This window comes from Halichondria panicea, chromosome 9 (genome assembly GCF_963675165.1).
Source record: "Halichondria panicea chromosome 9, odHalPani1.1, whole genome shotgun sequence".
In the NCBI taxonomy this organism is placed as follows: Eukaryota; Metazoa; Porifera; class Demospongiae; order Suberitida; family Halichondriidae; genus Halichondria; species Halichondria panicea.
The window spans coordinates 2650989-2672036 of record NC_087385.1 but is presented as its reverse complement, the minus strand read 5'-3'; the positions used below and the strand labels follow the sequence as shown (position 1 = coordinate 2672036).

Below are 21048 nucleotides of genomic sequence, written 5' to 3'. Positions count from 1 at the left end.
TCTGAAAGTTGTCTCACATCTTTATCGCTCAGAGTACATTCTTTTACATTAAATTTTACATTAAACTCATGCAGATTTTGAGACTTCAGTTTAAGTGCATTGTGCCGGTATTTACCGAGAAAACAAGATTTACTGTAGTATAACTTTAATGCCACAGCTTCATTGAGTGAAAGTCCATCCTCCAAATATTTAATAGATGTGTCGTTCAGTTGACATGAGTCAAGTGTCAGTGTTTTCAAAGTTTTTGTGCTCTTTAGTATGTCTCTAAAGGCCCCAAAAAACTGCATACACTTTTTTTCAGAAAGATCGGCTATTGTTAAACAAGTAACCATTTTGGTATTTATTAGTGATCGGAGTACAGCCTTAGATACGAAAGAATTAGTGTAAACAGTTACTCCATGTAGTTGCTGTGGCAATTCTTCTTTTAGAAAACACAGATCCTCCGAGTCAACATCATTGTGCTCATAAAAATTAATGTCAACATGAACAGGGTTGTCATTGTATATATGCATTGTCAACTTTTGCGTTGAAACACGAGCACATACATTCCTTGGCAAGTTATTTCGTAAGTGTATTAAACCCTCCTGGCTCAATTTGCTTGTTAGTATTTTTAAAGTATGTAGGTTAGTCTTGTGGTGCAAATTTGCCATTAGTGATGACATATCATGTGCATTGAAGTGGCTCTTGGGAATTTTAAGGTGTTGTATGTGCTTACTATTTTTAATGATGTTACAAATACTTTTCCAAACGTCACGTCCAGAGCCAGAACAATTGGGGCAATCTTCAAAAACTTTGGGGTCATCTAGTAATAGTTGTTCAACATCTTCAGGTCGAATATACTTCAAAAGTATTAGGATAATTCCTGAGCAAATTTGTGATTTTGTAACAACTCTCATCTCATTACTCTTTAGCAATGTTTCGTCGTAGGTTGGAAAAAGAAATTGTTTAAGATGCACATTATATATTTCAGCAACGTGGTCATAAATGACTAGTTTTTTCAAACCGTTGGCTTTCATCATTGCAACTCCTAACTTAGAAGTACACGGTATCATGAAGTTGTAGCATGGGATGCCAATGCTTTCTACTTTCGACTCTTCTGATAGCAGTGTCACCAATAAATTCTTAGGGTCACAAATGTTTGCAGTAGCATCTAAGTGTTTAGTTAAACACAATACTGAAATCATAAAATGTTTTTTAAATGTTTCTTAGACAGCATATGTCTGTATTAGCTTGTCCGATTTTTCGTTGTCTGATATGTTCTGTTTAATACAATGCTCAACGTCCTTTCTTTTGAATCCTAATACTTCAACATGTCGATTGACACGGTTGAGTTCTTGCAGTGGGCCTGAGGCGTATGAACATGATGTAACCAGCACAGAACAGTTGTGCAGGCGATTCCCTTCAATAATTTCCCAGAAAAGTGTATTCTTATCAGATCGTTGCTCTCTGCTCAGCTCGTCAAAGCCATCAAAAATGAACATTACTCCAGATCCTGACGTTTTCTTTATGTGGTTGACGAGTTCCTCTTTTTCACGTTCTTCAAGGTCTTTTGCGTTTAATAGATGAGAAAGTGAGGCAGCTGTGTGACCTCTTAGTTTCCTTAGTGGTTGGAGAATAACGATGTGGTGGTCTTTGATGAGCTTCCCGTGTGCCCAATCAATGCACATCTTCCTGCTGAGTGTAGTTTTGCCTACTCCTGGGGCTCCGTCCATTACAATAGTGTATCTGTTTGGTGCAACTACTTTAGAATCACCAGGTACTGGCAGCTCAAAAATCTCTTCTAATGTAATCGCTTGCTTTTTATCAACAATGTTATCCACATTTCCAGTAGCGTAAGCGTACTCGATTGACTGTGTGTGGCTAGCTTGAGGGAAACAAATTTGTTTCTTTCTCTCAATTAGAGCTAGTTTTGAAACTTTCTCTTTCAGTGGCGGTGGCCAATTGTCTGGAAAGTAGGACATCTGCTTGTACTTGTCCTTAAGGAAGCTGGCGTACCTCACAACATATTCTGCTACTCGATGATAAGCCTTCTAGTACATGAGAAGGCACATACTTTTCCTGAATTTTATCAGCCAGCTCGTTTTTTCCAACAATAGGGTTTCTTAATGCTATTACAATATCTGTACAAGTTAATTTCTTGGTATTGACTCGTTGTTTTAGGAGTTCCCTCAAACAATCTTCACATTCATTTTTATTGTTGTGTTTTATACTATCGAGGGTACCTGTATCAAGGCCCAGGGCTAGGCCTAGGTTATGCCATTTGGCACGGGCTTCGAAAAGTGTTTCGTATATTTTGTTGAAATCTAGATTTTGTTGACCAGCTAGTTTTGTTTGACTGAACTTGTTATGAAATGTTGGTCATCATTAGTTTCGCTACGTTCACCGTCACATTGCTGTGACCTGACACTTTCATACTGCTGTATACATGTACTATCACTATCATCACTCTCGTACTGACGTGAGCTACCAGCCAACTGTTGAGGGCTGTAATGGTAAACCCTTTTAGCTGGTGGAGTATCTGAACAACTAGCACTTTGCAAAGGGAAGCTAGGAGGTTGGCACTTTTTGCCCGTAGATAACCGTTCCCTAGTTAGAGAGTTGATTTCTTTTGACGGAGTATTTCGTCGTGCTATTATTGGATACGGTATACTGACAATTAGTTGTGAGGGAGTATCAACAGAAAACCGAGTAGCAGTTTCAGTGATATGTTGTTCTCTTATTAAGCGTGGAATACTCACAATTAGTGGTGAACTATTTGTGTGTTGAGCTGACAGACTGTGACTGCTCACTTGTTGTGGCTGTTCGTGCTTTTGTTCCCTTTGTGTCAATGGGGATAGATCCATTGCGTTCGTGTGTCTTGATACAGTTAAGCTGTATTTATGAAAGACAATGTTTACACCTTGCTTACAATTAGTTAGCACTTACATTGTGTGTTACCGTATATTGGAAAAGACAGTTCACTTTCTTGTGTTGTTTAATGTGTTGGGGGGGGGGGGGGCCCTCCAACTTTATATACAGTTCACAACTTTTTCTGATTTGGCTGTAACACTGCACAACCTTTTAGCTACCCCTCAAGGACAAGTCTGCTCGCGAGACTAAGTGGTGTGCAGAACCATAGATATTATACAGTTGCCATCAGAGTTGCCATACTCGTACTCAGAGCGAGACTCAGAGTCAGATGCAGAGCTAGAGCTAGAGGAGGTTGGAAGGAAGATGAGATCACGTGCAAAAATATCGCAGAGTCGGCGCTATTTTTGTGTCTAGTCAGCAGTTTCACAGATAGCTACTGGAAATGAGCAGTTTGACTTCTTCCTCACTCCAAGCTGTACAACATTGATCATTGCACCTGCTTATGATTTAAAATCTCTACTAAGATTTCTCCTAGCCAAAGCACTAGATCTACGGAGATAAAGCTTCTCTTCCTGGATTGAACAGGAGTCTGGCATGTAGGTACCATACCTACATGCCAGACTCCTGTAAAAGATCAGATAGTGTGAACTGCATACTGTTCCACCTCACTTGTATTAGAGCTTTAGCTAGCAAGCCAAGAAAACACTGTGGCTCTCTCCTTAGCTGTTCGTGTATTGTTTATGTGCGTGCTACGTCAGTGCTGCACGTGTTTTTTTGTTTTGGTAATTCTAATGTTCTCCTGTCCTTACACAGAAAAAAGTGGTTGACTCCTTCGGAAAGTTCAGGTCAGCTTTACTACATGTGTACGTACCTGACTTAGCACCTATTGGGGTATAAATAAGAGATTGAGTTACTATTGGGCATACAGGACATGTAATGGTAAAAAGTACCTATTGAGCGTATATACATGTACATGTATACATGCACGTACGTAGTGGTAAAGGGTTAGTAGTTATATGAAAGTAACTAGATGATAGTGATTATCAAAGGCCACCTCTGTAGCCAAAACTTTGTTCCCCGAAGGTGTCCGTTATGTAGACCACTCAAACTTTGTTGCAATGCTGACATGTAACGTCTAAACAACAACCTCTGTCACCTCTCTTTTTGAGAGGCTTCAGTAGTTACGTATCTAGTATTAAGACACTCTATCCCCTATTTGCTCTTGATCATACTTTCCTTTGCTGTTTTGTTTACCGAACTGTGTTTTCCTTCTGTGCAGATGAGTTTGAGCCACAAGAGAAAGGTACTTTTTTTTATGTGAATGTGTGTAGATGTGTAGATGTGTGACGCTCCATCCCCTATCTGCTCTTGATCATACTTTCCTTTCTATTTAGTGTTCATTTTTACCTTCAACAAGTACATGTAAAGAGCCTAAGAAACAGAAATTGGTAAGTAAAACCATAGATTGAAAAGGAAGGGGATTGGAAACGAAAATGTTTGCGTGAAACACTCCGCGTTATAGGGCATGGCTAAAACTACAAAGGGATTATTTTATAGTCAGCATGCTCATTACCTGTCTTGGCTGCCATACAATGTGTTGTACATAGAAATGGTGAAATTGATCACTTTTAATGTTGAATATTCTAAAAAGTAAAGAGAATAGAGCTCTAAAAGGTCGACTAAGCAACGCAACCACTATCACTAAACAAATAAATGCTATAAAAGAAGGAATAGCTTTTACTATGAAGTCGTGGGAGGTCAAGGCCCGTGGTGTCTCTAAAAGTATACATGAGCAGTTTGAAGGACTATACTGCAAACGTTTATGAACAGTAAAGCTTATCCATGGCATGAAACCATTCTATATAGCACTTAGATACATAATAACCAAGTCAAGCAATGTCTTTTGCTGTTTAGGCTTCGCAGCAGGGAAAGAGAAAAGTTGACATGGAGTAATTCAAGCTATACTCAACAAAAACTAAAAACAGAGTAAAGACAGCGGACTTAGACAAGTTAGAGCTTGTCAGTGGTGTAAACTTACTTCTCTAGAGTAACCTCCCAGCCTCTGAGTGATCGCTAGTGGATAGGAGAGCTAGAAACAGTTGAAATACAACCAGAGTACGGTCAAAACAAAAATAATCGCGATTGCGAAATCATAACGCGGAGTGTTTCAACCATTTACACAGGGAGGCCTGGTCGTTTCCAATCCCCTTCCTTTTCAATCTATGGTAAAACCTTGATTGGAAAGTTGGTAAGTAAAACCTTGATTTACCTTGTGCGGTCAAAGGTTACGCGCGTTTTGTGGGTAGTTCTAAAAATAGCTTAATGGATGATTCTGAGAATAGGGTGAGTTGCATGCCCTCTCCTTTGTATAAGCCCTTGTTTCTATTTAGTGTTCATCTTTACCTTCACCAAATCTTTACCTTCACCAGCTAAAAAGCCTAAGAAACAGACATTGATAAGTAACAATACTAACGGCCTACAATATATAGTTGCCTCAATGATGTACAATGTTTTAAGTGATCACATCTTGCAGGTCAATAATTTATTAGTATGAAGGTTTTAGATGCTATAATTGTTTCCTACAGCTCAACCCAACAACTCAAACTCAAACGCAAACCTCTAGTGTCTCAACAAGGTAAAACATTTTTACTAGTGTTTTAGAAGTAGCGTAATTATTGGTCCCGTCTGTCTCAAAACAGTGAGATTAGAGTATTTTAGGGACAAATGACAGCTCAACTTATATTTTGTATTGTGTTATGTTTGTGCAGGTCAAAATCTAGCTTCGATGTGCAGAGCAAAGCATCCTCGAGTGCTGTGTCGAAAGTCTCAACAAGGTAAAACAACATTTTTACTAGTGTTTTAGAAGTAACGTAATTATTTGTCCCGTCTGTCTCAAAACAGCAGGAGTATTTTTTTAGGGACAAATGACACCTCAACTTATATTTTGTATTGTGTTATGTTTGTGCAGGTCAAAATCTAGCTTCGATGTGCAGAGCAAAGCATCCTCGAGTGCTGTGTCGAAAGTCTCAACAAGGTAAAACAACATTTTTACTAGTGTTTTAGAAGTAACGTAATTATTTGTCCTGTCTGTCTCAAAACAGCAGGAGTATTTTTTTAGGGACAAATGACACCTCAACTTATATTTTGTATTGTGTTATGTTTGTGCAGGCATCAAACATCAAGATCCAGCTCCTCCGCTGTACAGTCAAAAGCATCCTTGAGTGCTGTGTCGAAAGTTTTTAATCTATCCTCTTTGTCTTGCTACAAAGTAGTCAGAGGAGTGCAATTGAAGATGTATTCATTGTTGGATATACACAATTTTTTAGGGTTGAAAAACAAACCGATTGACTCAACAAAAAAGGAAGACAGCGATGCTGTTGCAGTCAAATGTTTTAAGAAAATCCTAAAAGATTGTCATCTTTTGAAGAAATGGGGCGTGAAAAGTAATGTTGAAATACCACCATTAAGTGAAATGGCGGATTTTCAGTCTTCATCAAAAGAAAGACCAGACATAATCATCTACAACAAAAACGAAGAAGAAAAAATCGCTTTAACGTGCGAAGTGCAATCGTCTCCTATGTTTTGGACGGAGCAAAAGGCAATTTTAGGCGCTACTAATTTGCTAAGAAATTTTCGTGAAAACAGCACTGATATCACATCAGTAACAGTGTTTGCCATTCCAAACACATACAGCCAAAACTGTATCATTGAAATTGTAGTTGAATGGAGCAACTTACTTTTTAAAGTAACTGAAACACGATTCTCAGACATTGACAATGGAATTACGAGGCTCAAAGAAATAATCAGTTTAAATTGCCATAGACTGCCCAAATTGTCGTCAAAAACGTTTTACTTCATGAAGTTATCTCCAAGTGACTTGTCACTATTTGAACAGCCACAAAATCAACTGTTGTCGAAAACACACCTGGTTGTCAAGTCAGGTGATAAGGTGTTCAAGTTGTTATACCAATCTGAGGAACGGGAATCCCTGCAGTTGGTAATGCAAATTTTTGAAGAAGACCCCCCGGCACATGTTTATAATCCCAAAGTTGCTTGGTTTAGATTTTGTCCTCGGGTATTTGTTATACAATACACATTTTTGAAGTACGACCACATGTTCGATTGCGAAGCGGAACATTGCTGTAGGGAATTGGTCAAAGGAATTCAGGTTGCGCTGAAGGAATTACACGATCGAGATATTTCACATAACGATATCCGATTAGAAAACATTTTATTTAACTCTAACCACGAACCAATTCTTGTTGACTTGGATCGAGCCGTTTCAGTAGATGCGTTATTCTCGTACTTCAATGTCACTGAAAGTTGTATGTACACATTTCCAAAAGGTGTATCTCTGGACACTGGTGTGCAAACCGACTATTTTCAGCTGGGGTGGTTAGTCGCCTCAATACTAACAAAAGATAAAGATAAAGACTACCATGACAGAGAATGGGAGACGGAACCATTTTATATAAGAGACAATAAATTTATAGCATCCCTCATTACGAAAGGCGTGTATGACCAGTCGCTACTAAATTGCTTACCACAAGACACAAAAACAATACAGGAAGTTTTAGAAGGTAGACAACTGTGAACTTATATTATTTATTTTGGCCATAAAACCCTGGCTCAATTCCAAGCATTCATATTTGTGGTTTTATTGTATATCCAGTGTGGTTATTTTAATTAACAGGAAATGGGGTTTTACAGGAAGTGATGTCACAATAATGAATAATGATCATAAGGTGATTTCCAAACCAGAAACAAGACATTGACGAACACTGGCCTAACGTAGGAAATAAATAATAGAGGTACATGTATAGTGCCTGTAACCTAGGGAGCCATAGGGTGAGTAGTACAACTGTAAGTGTATCTTGAGATCGGAACATTTCTAAGAAATTGTGCTGATACCATTGTACGTGTAGGTGAATGAATACGCTACAAACATATTCAAAATTATTTCTCTAAAAAATAATTGTTAAGAGTGGAAAATCATTTAGGTGAAAACGGGGATGATCGTAAAAAAAATGTATATAACATCAATTATTATCTCTGTAAGTAAAGTGTTTCTGGAAAAATTGCTTCTACCAAAAGATATACAATTTATTAACAATACATGTGTAAAAAAATTAGACCTTAGCCGAAAATTTTACTTGAAATCTCTCCCTAAGCGAAAAGGCACCCAAAAAACACACATAATGGAGTATAATGGAGTATAATAGGCTTGAAACCCTACCTCCCGTCAGGGACGGTCAGGCTCCGCCCAACTAAGAGTGAAGCTGTGTGTTAGTGAGTGTATTGGGGGGTATAGAGCTATATGCGCACACAATACACACCGACAGGATCTAACTAGCCCAGAAAATAAAGTACGCTATAACCAGACGTACACATGAAATAGTTATTCGTATTGCTAGAATAATTATTTTGCGGATGGCCTTTGCGAATAAGCCAAATCAGCAGAAAAATTGACCTTTGTGAATAAGCCAAATCAGCAGAAAAATTGATCTACCGGATTGTGTGTCCTAGTACTAATTGAGGTTTTGGGATTTTATTTTGGGAATTGATCAACACTCGCAAAGTTCACATATGGCTCACAAAACATTCTAGCAATACGATATGCAGTTAGTGAAAAAATAATGTGCATCACGCCATGTGCAAATTGGTTTTATAGCAAAATCCCCTGTAGATGGCGCATGTGGCCCAGAAGGTCTAGACCTTTTCTTCCCCTATGTTTATTGTGCCGGGAGTCATCAGTGGACTGCACAACTAAATCTAGGTTGCAGTCTATCATTACGAGCATGTACGTATGATCCAGTGTGGTTCCTCTGATTAATCGTAATTATTTGAACAACGACTAACCCTTGACCTTTTGACAAGTGCCCACTGGTCTGTGTGCATGTGACCACCCCGGCCTCCAGGGGCGCGGCAGCATTGGGTAATGACTATTATAGCATTTCTTTGCTAAAAAAACTCACTATTAAACTGATCAACCAGCTGGATAAGTAAGAGAATTAATGTACATCAGCAAAAGTACTGTAAAAGAATAGCAAAGTAGCAAAGGCAAAAGGCCCTCGCGCTTGGAAATTGGCAGCTTTACAAAAAAGTTAAATATCACGTGACCTCAAATAAAAGGCACTAAAAGAAAAGAAAAGGATAAATTTGTATGGTTTTTTGGCATGAGTAAAAATCATGCACTTCCGCTTATTGAGGAAGTTAGGGGTGTGTTTTCAATTAAAATTCTATGAATATCATTATCATTTATCAATTGCCTCATGCTATTTTAGGAATAATAGCCTGAGAAACTACAAATTGACTTTGCTTGGCCTTACTAGGCTGCTCATCTCTAGCTCTTGATTAGACTGGAACCACTCCCTTCGCTCTGGGCTCTATGGCAGCGTGAGATTCTTCACGCACTGGGACAACTCTTAACACGGCAGCTTGCCAGTCCCTTTCTCCCGAGAGAAGGGGAGTGGTTTCCAGTCTAGCTCTTGATATCTTGTGTACAACTAAACTGCTGACTAGACACAAAAATAGCGCCGACTCAGCACATTTATAGCGATATTTTTGCACGTGATCTCAACTTCCTTCCAACCTCCTGTGGTGGCTCTCCAGTGTGTTGTGGTTTTGTGGTCATGTACGTACCTTTCCTCTCATGAATCATGATCAGTTCACGTCCTCTTTTGTAGTTGCTGTCATGAGCTGTACTGCACTGCCTATCACTTTTAATAAATCCTCAGAATAATTATGGTGTAGGCATAATTATGTTAGCAGGAGGAGGCACTGAGTATACGTACGTATATATCAGTATATAATTACTGTCAAATTCAAATTTACTGCACATGCAGCGTTGATTCAGAATATTAAAGAATTGAACTACTCTCAGTACTTTCTTGTGGGAGTATTCAGAGGGTTAATTAAAGGTGGTACAGCTCAACACATGAAGTTGCTGCCATGATTCATGTGGGAGGTCTAGTATAGTGTGAACAGAACAACACACTTGAGAGTCACCCTATACTACTATACTGAGTTTAATATGACAACTGCATGTTCTGCAAACCATGCACTGTACATGCACAGAGGTACGTTCATGTTTGTGTTTGTGGTCCCTCTAAGCAAACATTGGTCACTGCATATGACTTGACTATCAGCAAAATAGACTCGCTGGCCTGGTCATGCTATGTGCTACTGGAGTTTGCAGAATCTTTGCATAAAAGTGTTGAGCACTGTGCGTTCCTTATATGGGAAACGCTCATACATTTAAATAGTATACATATATATATTTTTTTTAAGAATATATAAGGAACGCTCAACGCTTTTACTAGTGTGTTGCAAAGATTCTGCAAACTCCATGCAGTATGCGCTATGCGACAACCTCCTATGCGTCATGCGTGATGTGCTATGCGACGATTCCAATGGGTCGTGCGTGATGTGCTAAGCGCTATGCGCTTTATGTGAACCCTTTCATTGTGTCCTGCTGCCTGCATAAGGCTGCCCACCAATCAAGGTTTCCTTCACTGTAAGGCCTTTGCAAAGACCTGCGACCCCTCCGAACTACACTAATGAACAAGCAAACACTTGGTGAGAGTGTTCTACAGGTGTTAGGTGTGGTTCGAACACTCCGAACCTCTTTGAACTACACTAATGTATCTTGTATCTATGCTGTATGAGAAGACTCTCGTTTCTCAACCTTGAAGGAGGGAGAAAGAAGTGAGCAGTAAAAACTAGATCTAGCTACCTACCATTGTGATTAGCGTAGGAAGGGGGGAGGGGGTTCCATGGGCTGGAGCCCCTCAATCTTTCTAGGCTATTAAGTAGAGATGGTAGAGATGACTTATCAAGCTGCACTACGTAGATAGGCGCGTACTTTTTTTGCATTCAAAAAACTAGAGCCCCCCCTATTGAGAAATTACTTCCTACACCACTGAAAGACATATTCCACACGGCTGAACTGTTCAGCTATAAAAAGCAGTCAGAGTCGAGTCTGCCCAGTTTCAATGCTGCACAGGATTCTCATCGCGATCAGGCAGGTGTGCCACTAAGATCATGAATGTATTGTACTCTGTACTGATATTGTGCTAATAATATTGAGTCATGTAAACTTTGCCAAGTACTGTCACAGTGGACACTTTGCCTCAGAATCGTCTCTTCCACTGAAATGCTGGATTATATGTTGGAGCTCATCTGTCATTTATTGTATTAGTACTCTGTACTGATATTGTGCTAATAATATTGAGTCATGTAAACTTTGCCAAGTACTGTCACAGTGGACACTTTGCCTCAGAATCGTCTCTTCCACTGAAATGCTGGATTTTATGTTGGAGCTCATCTGTCTTTTATTGTATTAGTAGCCTCGTGATTAATGGGTATTAGGGCCTTGTGAAGGAACCTTAATTGATAGGCAGCAGGACATCAGGCAGGACACAATAAAATAATGCTTTACCGTAGTGCATAACACATTGTATGACGCATTGGAAATCGTCATAGCACATCACGTATGACCAGGAGTGTATGAAGACGCATTGGAAGTTGTCGCAGAGCGCATAGCACATAGCGCGACCTTCAGGGCCACCGTAGTATCATCTATCGTGTGGGTTATGTCCGTGGTTTATTTAACACAACATAGACACAGCCCAACTATAACGAATTTACGTGGGCGAAATATGTCACATGACTTCTGTACGGTGGCCGATAAGGCTTGGCAAATTATGCTAGCATAATTTTTGGGAGACTTCTAGCAACTAGCATAATTGAGTAATTTGACCCTCAGAGTCTGGTAGACCTAATTTCACATCTTATAATGTAGTAGCCTCCTTCGCAGCCTCTCCTTTTTCTGTTCTTTGTCATACAGGTCAATAAGACGGTAAAAATTGGAGGAACAAAGAAAGAAAGAACCTCTTTCTTTGTTCCTCCAATTCTTACCTGTGTGACAAAGAACAGAAAAAGGAGAGGCTGCAAAGGAGGCTATTAAATAATGTAGCTAGATAGACATCTACAATAGCTGTAAGCACTAGACTAGGCAGGCAGGGAGGTCTTTCGGCACTAGAGGATTACATTTCACTTTCTGTAATGCTATCTCAGGTATAACCTCAGTCCCGGGCCGATTTTTTTTAAGTTGAAAAATACTAGCGGAACGAGGCTACCTCAGATACGTATAGTGCTAGCCTCGATTCAATATAGGCTGACTTTTTGAGAATACCGTATAGCAGGTAATTTTCGGGGGACAAAATATTCGTGGTTCAGAAATATTGAGACATTTCGTGGATAATATTTTCGTGGTTGCTGCTTGGATTGTAGGTAAAGGTAGACAAGGTCGCTTCATTCGTGGGTAAAATATTCGTGGTCAGACCTCCAACCACGAAAACCACGAATATTTTGCCCCACGAAAATTACCAGCTATACGGTAGTCAATAGGCAAAATAAAAAAAATGAAAAAAAGCTTAATTTGTCTAGGCCTAGTGGCCGAGAAGCAGAGGAGGTACGACAACATCACGCGCATGGAAATTGAAATTTCAATCAACAGCAAAAAGTAGAGTGGGTGTGGTCTTGCAAGATAACGGCCCCTCCTCATCAGCATTTTTGTTGCGTGTTAATTGACATTCCATTGTCCACGCACATGATGTTGTCGTACCTCCTCTGGCCGAGAAGGGTCACCTGCTCGCTTAAATCTAAGCGCTCGCGGTAGGCACATTAAGCGCACTATAGATTGGGGGGTAGCTGAACTGTGAGTCTGGGGGCCAGACCTTTTCTCAGAGGGGAAGAGGAGAAAAGTCCTAGCTTATACACTTAATTTTACCCCCGAGCTATTAGGTCTGGCCCCGATACTAGATTTGTTCATAGAGAGAATTGGAAACAGAAGCATTCAGTCTACGTGCATGATCAACCCTCAATAAACAACCGCGCCTTAATTGCTAAATTGTGTCCGAGAAATACCTCCCTTTTATGTTTCTAATTCTAAAAAGACAATTTATTTGTAGTTGTATTACAGAAAGCTAAAATCCCAATGGCCACAAAACCAGCAAGAGATAGCAGAGTTACAGTATTCTGTTTAACGTCGACAGGTCAGAGGGTGAAGTGCATGCCTGCCTAGTGCGTACAGATCTATTGTAATAGATGCCTAGCTACATTATAAGATATATAGAAATTAGGTCTACCAGACTCTGAGGGTCAAATTATGCTAGTTTAGTGCCCTATTATGCTAGTTCCTAAAGGTCTCCCTATTATTCCAAAAATTATGTTAGCATAATTTGTCAAACCCTACTCATATGGGGGAGGGGGGAAGGCGGGGCGAACAGGTGTGCATTTATTTCTGGTGTCGTGTATTAGACTCTAGCTTGTGGGCCAATATTGAACTGATTAATATGATGACTTGTACTGTTCAATTTTGCTGATCGATTACACTCTATATGATATATGATTACCGATATACGACCCCCCCCCCCCAGCATTGATCCAGGACTTCTGCCTGTGCTACAATGCCCTCCTCCATCTCACCACGCACGTTGTTCATGCAAATAAAAGCATGGAAATAAGATATCTTTAATTAGGAGCACGAGTGAACAAAACATGAAATTGATGTGTAATATGTACACATGAAAAGCATTGTCACGCGTTTGATCAGTGTATACCAATGAACTCAAAGCTGATCTCTCCACTTGCGGTAGAGAAGCACACTGAGTAGCTGATACTGACAAGACTTTGACTGGTATACTTGGGAATGAGGAAGTAGACAGCTTGTTTGTAGTTGGGGTCCCACACCAGCTTCTCGTTCGTTTTGGGATGCTGCATGATAAGACACATGATTGTGATGCTCAGGCCAGTTGTAATCGCATACCCTACAGTTACTTAGGAACTGCCCATGGTTAACTGTGCTATTCATTAAGTGTTTAATTCTCTATACTTGTAAAATCATATCAGTAAAATAACAGCCAACCACGTAGAATTATTGGTTACTAGGGATTTATGGCAACATCTTCACTGTGCAGTAAAATCCCTATAACCACGATGCACAATCCACGATAACATATCGTTCAGTTCGAACAATGAGCTAATAGAAGGCTATTATAATGAGTGTTGCTTGCTAATGCCTCTCGCCATGTTTTTGCTTTCGCTCAATAGTAGTAGAGTGTTATTTATAGGAGAGTGGATCCAAATAATTTGCAATGTGCTTTAATTGTTTCACAAGAAAGGGGTGTCCACAGTTAATAGTGCATACTGATCGTCTTAAATTAATGGCCTGTAGCCAAACAGTGGGAGCAAACCTTTGTCAAAGGCATAGTCAGTAGTCTGTGAGATAAGTATATTAAAGAGACAGAATTCAATCACAGAAAGTAGTATCTATAACAAGCAGTCTAAAAGGAGTTATCAGAAAAGGTTGGTTTGTGGCTTACCAGGACCTCAACAAAGAAGAAGATTTTGCCAGGATCTGGGGTTCAAAATGGATTCTCTTACGCGTGGTATTGAGCGCGCATGCGCATTACATCCAGGAATAAGATTATAAGGGGTGTGTCTGCAAGTTCATAAAAATTAATAAATTAGCTAGCTTCTTTAGCAGCTCTTTCTGACTTCTGTAGCTAACAAAAAGCTTAGCGCTTTAGTGCAAGGCTAATTCGTAAGTTGAATAGAAAGTTTGTGCGAACAGATGATGCTATGAAAGATTCTGAAGAGACTGCAACAGCCTTCAATGTGAGTCAAACTAGCCATAACTTGAGAAAGAAGCTTTAGTTTGCTAATCCACGAATCAAAATCCAAGAGAATGTGGCTAGAAGCCTATAGAAGCTGTTAGTTTTCGTCGCATTGCAACCGTTGAGCAGTTACAGCTGGAACAGACACACAGACAGACAGACAGACACACACATACACACAGTCAGCTTTACCGTATTCCTCGTGCGGCTAAAATACTGTACTACTCTCTATACATGTTGTCACATGCCAATTGGTTTTGGGTTTCTTTCAATAGACTCTGTTTCCATAAAGTGAGTCCACTGGCTATAATACCATATAGCGCTAAAAAATTTTTATTGAAAAATGTTCGTGGGTTGACTGCTTACTGGAAGTATTCCTGAAATCGTACTTTTATAGCAGATAATTCTACACATTTTCGTGGAATTAATTTTCGTGTAGGATTGCTAACCCATGAGAACAGTGAAAATTTAACCCCCTCGAAAATGTTGTGCTATACGATAACATATACAATTCTTTGGAGTCACCTCCTTTGAAACTAAATTGTCTCCAAATGTTCAATGCAAGTTTTGTGCAGTGTAAACTGAACTGTTTTGAGTGTAGTAGAAAAATACTAGGTAAAGTTAGTTAGCATGGAAATTGATCATTGGGTACACTTAAGCTCAGACACATACCTCAAGCAGCCCTGTGGTCACAGTGTGTCCATCGGCCAGCACATAGTCCATCCATATGACCACGCCATGACACGGCTCACTGCATTCAGTCAGAGGTATGCTCCCATTGCTGGAAATTTTACTTTTATCCTGTATCATCGTCGAAAGGTCAAAGGACATCAATGGGACTACATCACTGCGATGAAAGGAGGGATACTCCCACACATGATGAGGCTCTGCTTCTATCCCTTCCACCGTTGTCGTATGCTTGCCCACCTGCAGGAGTGGGTGTGGAAGAGGGTGGGGCACATGGAGGGATGTCACATGTAAGCTGCCCTACATAACTATAGTACTCTGTTGCTGTTCCTGCAATACAATAATGAATGAGGATAATTGCATAAACAGTATTATAGCCGGCCGTGTTAAAAATTAATACATGCAGTACTTTTTGTGAGGTCCAGAAGTCTATAAATAACGTACAGCTTTATCGAACTCTGAGATATTGAATCCCTCAACAGTTCCGACCGGCTCCCTTAGTTTGTACATGTTCTCAAACTTCACTGTAAAAATGTTTACAATTATTATTAGAATTATTATCTAAAGACTCACTCAAAAACAAATTTTTTGGGCCGAGTCAACCACAAAAATTGATGTTTGGAACTTATTATTCTACAAGGGAAGGTTGACCCCTGCCCTCCCCCCCCCCTCCCCACTAGATGAAACCCTGTATAATATAGAAATCACAATGTTGTCTTAACAGGGAGATGTCATTGTAATTACATGTACATGTATACCTGCAATGGCTTTGAGCACAATAACACCAGGCACAACGGCACACTCTGGTTTCATGAACTTCCGTAGATTGCACAGTGAGTACCAGTAGTGGAGGTTGTGCCATGGGAGGAGACTCGAGGAGAAGAAAGGCTCTCCCACCACTGCATCCAGGTGAGGCTCACTGGACGCCATCTTGAAGTCTTCTTGAGTCAGCTCACCAGTTGGCTTCTTTAACAAAATGATGTCACTGGATAGCTCGTTGGCCTCTAACAGCTGTACATAGGTGTAATAGACGGAACCATATAATGGATGGTCACAGTAACACTTTCACAATCTACTGCATGCTCCAATAATTAAATTCACAGCAAAAATGGCTGAATTTGAATTCTACCTCAGTGATCATTCTCGAGCAGTGGTGTGAGTTCTCTACTGAGTAGATGGTCTTCACAGAGGGGAAATCCCCTTTCTCCTTAGCAACCAGAAGTGGTAACATTGAGCCGTCACTTATAAAGCACACAGCTGTCTTACCATGCAATACCTGCGGGTACAGAGGACACACTTAACTAATTATGTTCTATATTTTTTCTTGATGGTTAGTGAAGGTACCATTACAGCAAGTGATGTTAGTAAAAGCAAGTCTTATCGGAGCCAATCACTGACTGACCTGCTTCAATGCGGATAAATATGAGGTGGTCTTTGCTTTGTCATTGTACAAGCCCACTCTGGTTCTACTGCATGCAGTGTGCACACCACATGTGCAAAGTGGTCGTTCAATGCTCACAGAGGCACCCTCCATCCCAAACCAGATGGAGTAGTCGTCATGGTGAAATGTGAGATTCAGTACTTCACCTGCATTAACGAGTTATGCACATGCTTTTTTGATAAGTTACATCATTGGACTATATAATTAGTTACATGTCCTTTCCCGTCTACGGCGGTTGAGGAATAGGTGGCAGTCCCAGAGGAGCCTCACTGACTTATATAAATTCTGTACCTTTGCAAACAGGAATTGGCTCTGGCCAGAGGAAGACGCCTTGCAACCAATGGTCTCTCCACTGGCCATAGTCCCACGGGTCCATGCTGAGTACAGAACCACCAAAATCAATGTCCCACCAAACCACCAGGCCATGGCAGCGTCCGGATTCCAAGAAGGAGATGGGAATCGAAACAACGTTAGAATGAGTTGTGGGTAAGTTTGGGTCGTCAAACTGAAATCTGCAAGTGTTAAACAGTGCCCAGCACTATAACGGTAGTATCTGATGGCGGTACTACACAATTTGAGGATAATTATGTGTAACAGGTCATCTGAATTTGCTTGGTTGAGTTATAACTCACCTCATAATCTCTACAGAGTCTGAGAGTGTCTTCATCTGCCCTGGAACACCAATCTCTTCAACATGCAGGTCCCATACAGACGGATGCCCAGCACATGCCTCCCACGATGACGGTAGTTTGACCCCACCAGGAACTCTGTCTGGCATCAGCTTGTGTTGACTGTACAGGAACTCACTGTCTACCAACCTCACGTACATGTTAGAGGAGGACGGGATCACCACACACCCGGGCTGCAGGGGGGAAAGGAGCATGCCGCCTCTCATGAATACTGAATGCAAACAGGATGGGCAATATGCTTCACGTTACAAGCTTCTTTGTTGGAGTATGGTTTGTTACGTTGGTACAACTTTGCACATGAGATTGTCTACTGGTACATGGTCCAGATAACAGCAAATATGTACAAAAGATACATGGTGAAAATGACCACACCCCACCCACACAAATCAAAACGAGTACCAGCAACACCCAATAATAACACAGCCTTGCTCAGAATATAAATTACCTCCAAGAGATGCTGGTGAGCGTGTTTGAAGGTAACGAGTGCTCCCTCCCCGATGAGCTCAGTATCAAACACTTCAGTGACAAGAATATTGGCTCTCACTGGCATATCAGCCTCAGTCATCTCAGTAGAGCGTTTAGGAACAACAGTGATGATGTCAGCAAAACCATTCCTGGCTATCACCTGCCGAGCTATCCGCACCATTGGCCTAAGGACCTGCATAAAAGGGAGGAGATTAGAGTGCAAGTACCAAACTACACAGTGAAAGACCAATGTAAATGATCTGTAGAAAATGTGACATAAATCCGACTAGAAAAACATTTGCAATGTGAAAAATTGCTAGGATTGGCCAGGGGAACCACAAAAAAGCGTGGAAACAAGAAATCCGACGAGAGCATAACTCCAATCCGTTACAACGTCAATCACATGTACTCCATGGTTGTTTTCCCGGCCAATAATTATAATATAAATACGCAATTTTTACTGGTGGGGTGATGACCAATCCTTTTATTATACATCCATTTTGGAATGTGCGCATATAATTATGATGATTTGTGATGAATTGATGTTCCTAATACATGCAGTGTTGAGAACAGGTACACACAGTCCATCCATGCGTAGTAACATGCACGGACCGTACTGGTGGCCTGCATGGAATGATGTGGTGGATGGAAGCTGGTAGAGATGGACCTGGAACACAGTCTATATACTATGTATTGTACATGTTCATGACGTTGTAACGGATTGGAGTTATGCTCTCGTCGGATTTCTTGTTTCCACGCTTTTTTGTGGTTCCCCTGGCCAATCCTAGCAATTTTTCACATTGCAAATGTTTTTCTAGTCGGATTCCCTTTCTTTTTCAATACAAGTGGAACGTCAAGAGGCAGTACAGAAGTTCAAGAGAAGACAGGACTAATTAGATATCTTCTCGAATATCTCTGGACTAATAATTATACTGAGTAATAATTATTCCTTGATATTATGTTGAATTTGTGAATCAGTATTAAATGACAGCCATTTTAAGAGCATGATATATATAGCCAGTGCATATAGCATGCTTGTCAGAGAAAGGGAGCTAGAGCTGAACAGTGTGAAGAAAAGCAACACCTCCTGGTCCAGGCTCTGGAAAAGCTGATTTTAGGCGCACGGTTTCTTAGCCACGCCTATCTGCAATTGCTGAGTCATTAAAGATGGCGGAATTGTCTAGGTAAGAGAAATAGAGACTGGGAGGTCATCTGCCTCGTGGAAGCAATCGCAAATCTGAAGAAGCGCTTTGTAATCCAGGTTGTAGCCGTTTGGAAACCCTGTGCAGAATGTCCTGGAGAGGGCTGTACTTGGAGTAAATGCTGGGCAAGAAACTTACTCACTTACTTACTTACTTACTTAGTCAGTCAGACAAAGAGCGGTGAAACGTCGAAATAGTGCAATTTTTAAAATGACAATATTCATACATTTAAAACTTTCATGGATTATGAAATGAGAGATGCAAAGAGAGAAAAGGCTAAATAAACTATCTGTCCATTCAGTTTCTTGATGTGGCCTTTCCCTGCAGAGATAGAACAGTTTGAACATGAGTCAAAATAATTGAAATATTGCTAAACACGGGCAAACCCACTGCCAATCCTACGTAAAACCTACTGGTTTTACTAATATTTTATGATGCTCGTGATTGCTAGACTTGCTACAAAAATTAGTATCTAAATTTAATCGTAAAAGTTGGCACTAATACCAAGCTGAAAATATTCACCTTACATATAACAAGTGAATTTTTAATAACATTGCAACAGTGACCTGACTGTTTGTACATGTACTCACCTCACAAGCCGTAACTCTGGTGGCTCCTGCTTTAGCTGCCATCATAGCTAGCAGTCCAGTCCCAGTGCCAATGTCAAGTACATGAGGCTCACGGCCTTGCTTCTTCACAGCATCAATAGCTTTTTCCAGAGCTGTGCAGTACATGTGATTCTATGGAAATTGCAATAAATGAGTAACTAGGCATACTAAGTTTTACACTCTCATTTCCACAACATTCATTTTTTCTGTCCAGCTAGCTAGAGATGCATTTAATACCACAGATAAAAGAACTAGATCTAGCATACCCTTTCCCTGTCATGAAGCATGTCCCCATACTGAGACCTTGCCAACTCTCTAGATATATCTGCTTCTTCAGTACACACATCAGTATCTTGGAGAACCCACTCCTGCTTCCCTGTTACTGGATTTACAGAGCCACTAAACATCTTTTTTTGCTACACTCTAGATCTACTCCCTCCTATATCTTTGGTCCACGTGGCCGGCGAGGAGGCGTAGGCCGCAATATAATTATTATGGCGGCCATAGAGTCTACATGTAGATCTAGATCTATACTAGTCTCATGAATCAGCCGCCGTTCTTTTGGAACCACCGTCTGAGCACTCTTGTCATGAAGTCATTTCAAAATGGAATGTTGATTGCTCACAAAACCAATGGAATGTAATTAAATCGTGATCTTACGCCCACACATATTTCCTAATTGTTATACAAATCGCCAAGCGAAGGCATCTCTCTCTACTTGTGTTTTGCTGTGGTGCTAAATCTGTGCCCAAGGACCCCTGCTTGCCTTGCTTATGCTTCGTAGCAGCTTCTATGTATGAAGTGTTTACCATGCGTAATGCATGCGTAATGATTATCCAAATGCGTTGAGCAAAGTGCAGTTCTTTGCTGCCTCCAAGTTCATCACCTGACTGGACTTCTGCAATTTGATTGGTCAAGACGGAATTCCGTCTTGGCACATAAAACGATGACAAGAGTGCTCAGACGGTGGTTCCAAAAGAACGGCGGCTGATTCATGAGACTAGATCTATACGTACAAAATTTGAGATTGAGACTCAGAGAAGTGTCTGCCCGAGACATATGCGAGAGTAGAGATGAGGTCGAGGAGGGTGAGGCATAGATGGGTGAGATTAGTTGGACGGCCAACTAGGGTGAGATATGAAGGTTCATACGTTTCAGTGTTTATTAAAATAATAGTGAGTGTCGTAGATTTCCATTGTTTAGTTTTGACATAATTATTGCATGCGAATATTAAATTCGGTCCATGGTTGTTTTTTATGGTGGATCGATGGGGGTCCCACACGCTGCAGCTCAGTAGATCTACTCCAGCTCATGTCGGATTTGATGACTTCACAGTTATGGTAATGTGCTGTAGGACCATGGCAGGTTCGAGGCAATAGTGACTCCAAGTTGTCCGAGAGATTCTACGGTTGGCTGACAATTTAC

At 40.5% G+C, this 21048-nt stretch overlaps 2 protein-coding genes and 1 long non-coding RNA gene across 6 annotated transcripts; 2 read left to right on the top strand and 1 right to left on the bottom strand.

Moving 5' to 3' along the window:
• The first annotated feature begins 3264 nt into the window (after positions 1-3264).
• Positions 3265-7530, top strand: LOC135342079 (uncharacterized). Of its 2 annotated transcripts, XM_064538758.1 has the most exons (8): positions 3265-3446; positions 3664-3695; positions 4130-4153; positions 4245-4298; positions 5436-5485; positions 5619-5684; positions 5819-5884; positions 6019-7530. In XM_064538758.1, the coding sequence occupies exons 3-8, from the start codon at positions 4130-4132 to the stop codon at positions 7442-7444; spliced, it is 1686 nt and encodes a 561-aa protein (XP_064394828.1). In that variant the 5' UTR covers positions 3265-3446; positions 3664-3695; the 3' UTR covers positions 7445-7530. The 2 variants fall into 2 exon arrangements, with proteins under 2 accessions (XP_064394828.1, XP_064394829.1); XM_064538759.1 differs by lacking the exon at positions 5819-5884 and having other exon boundaries at positions 3265-3695.
• A 59-nt stretch (positions 7531-7589) lies between these two features.
• LOC135341795 (uncharacterized) lies at positions 7590-15490 on the top strand. Of its 2 annotated transcripts, none has more exons than XR_010396642.1 (3): positions 7590-7661; positions 13293-15298; positions 15351-15490. It is a non-coding gene; the product is annotated as an uncharacterized LOC135341795 (long non-coding RNA). The 2 variants fall into 2 exon arrangements; XR_010396641.1 differs by having other exon boundaries at positions 7606-7698.
• LOC135341793 (protein arginine N-methyltransferase 7-like) lies at positions 13363-20109 on the bottom strand. 2 transcript variants are annotated; one of them, XM_064538453.1, is made up of 11 exons: positions 19890-20109; positions 19606-19755; positions 17794-18006; positions 17292-17521; positions 16951-17171; positions 16621-16805; positions 16348-16494; positions 15977-16229; positions 15663-15742; positions 15204-15458; positions 13363-13629 (listed from the first exon to the last, which is right to left on the bottom strand). In XM_064538453.1, the coding sequence occupies exons 1-11, from the start codon at positions 20028-20030 to the stop codon at positions 13465-13467; spliced, it is 2040 nt and encodes a 679-aa protein (XP_064394523.1). In that variant the 5' UTR covers positions 20031-20109; the 3' UTR covers positions 13363-13464. The 2 variants fall into 2 exon arrangements, with proteins under 2 accessions (XP_064394523.1, XP_064394524.1); XM_064538454.1 differs by lacking the exon at positions 13363-13629 and having other exon boundaries at positions 15407-15548.
• Between the last annotated feature and the right edge of the window lie 939 nt (positions 20110-21048).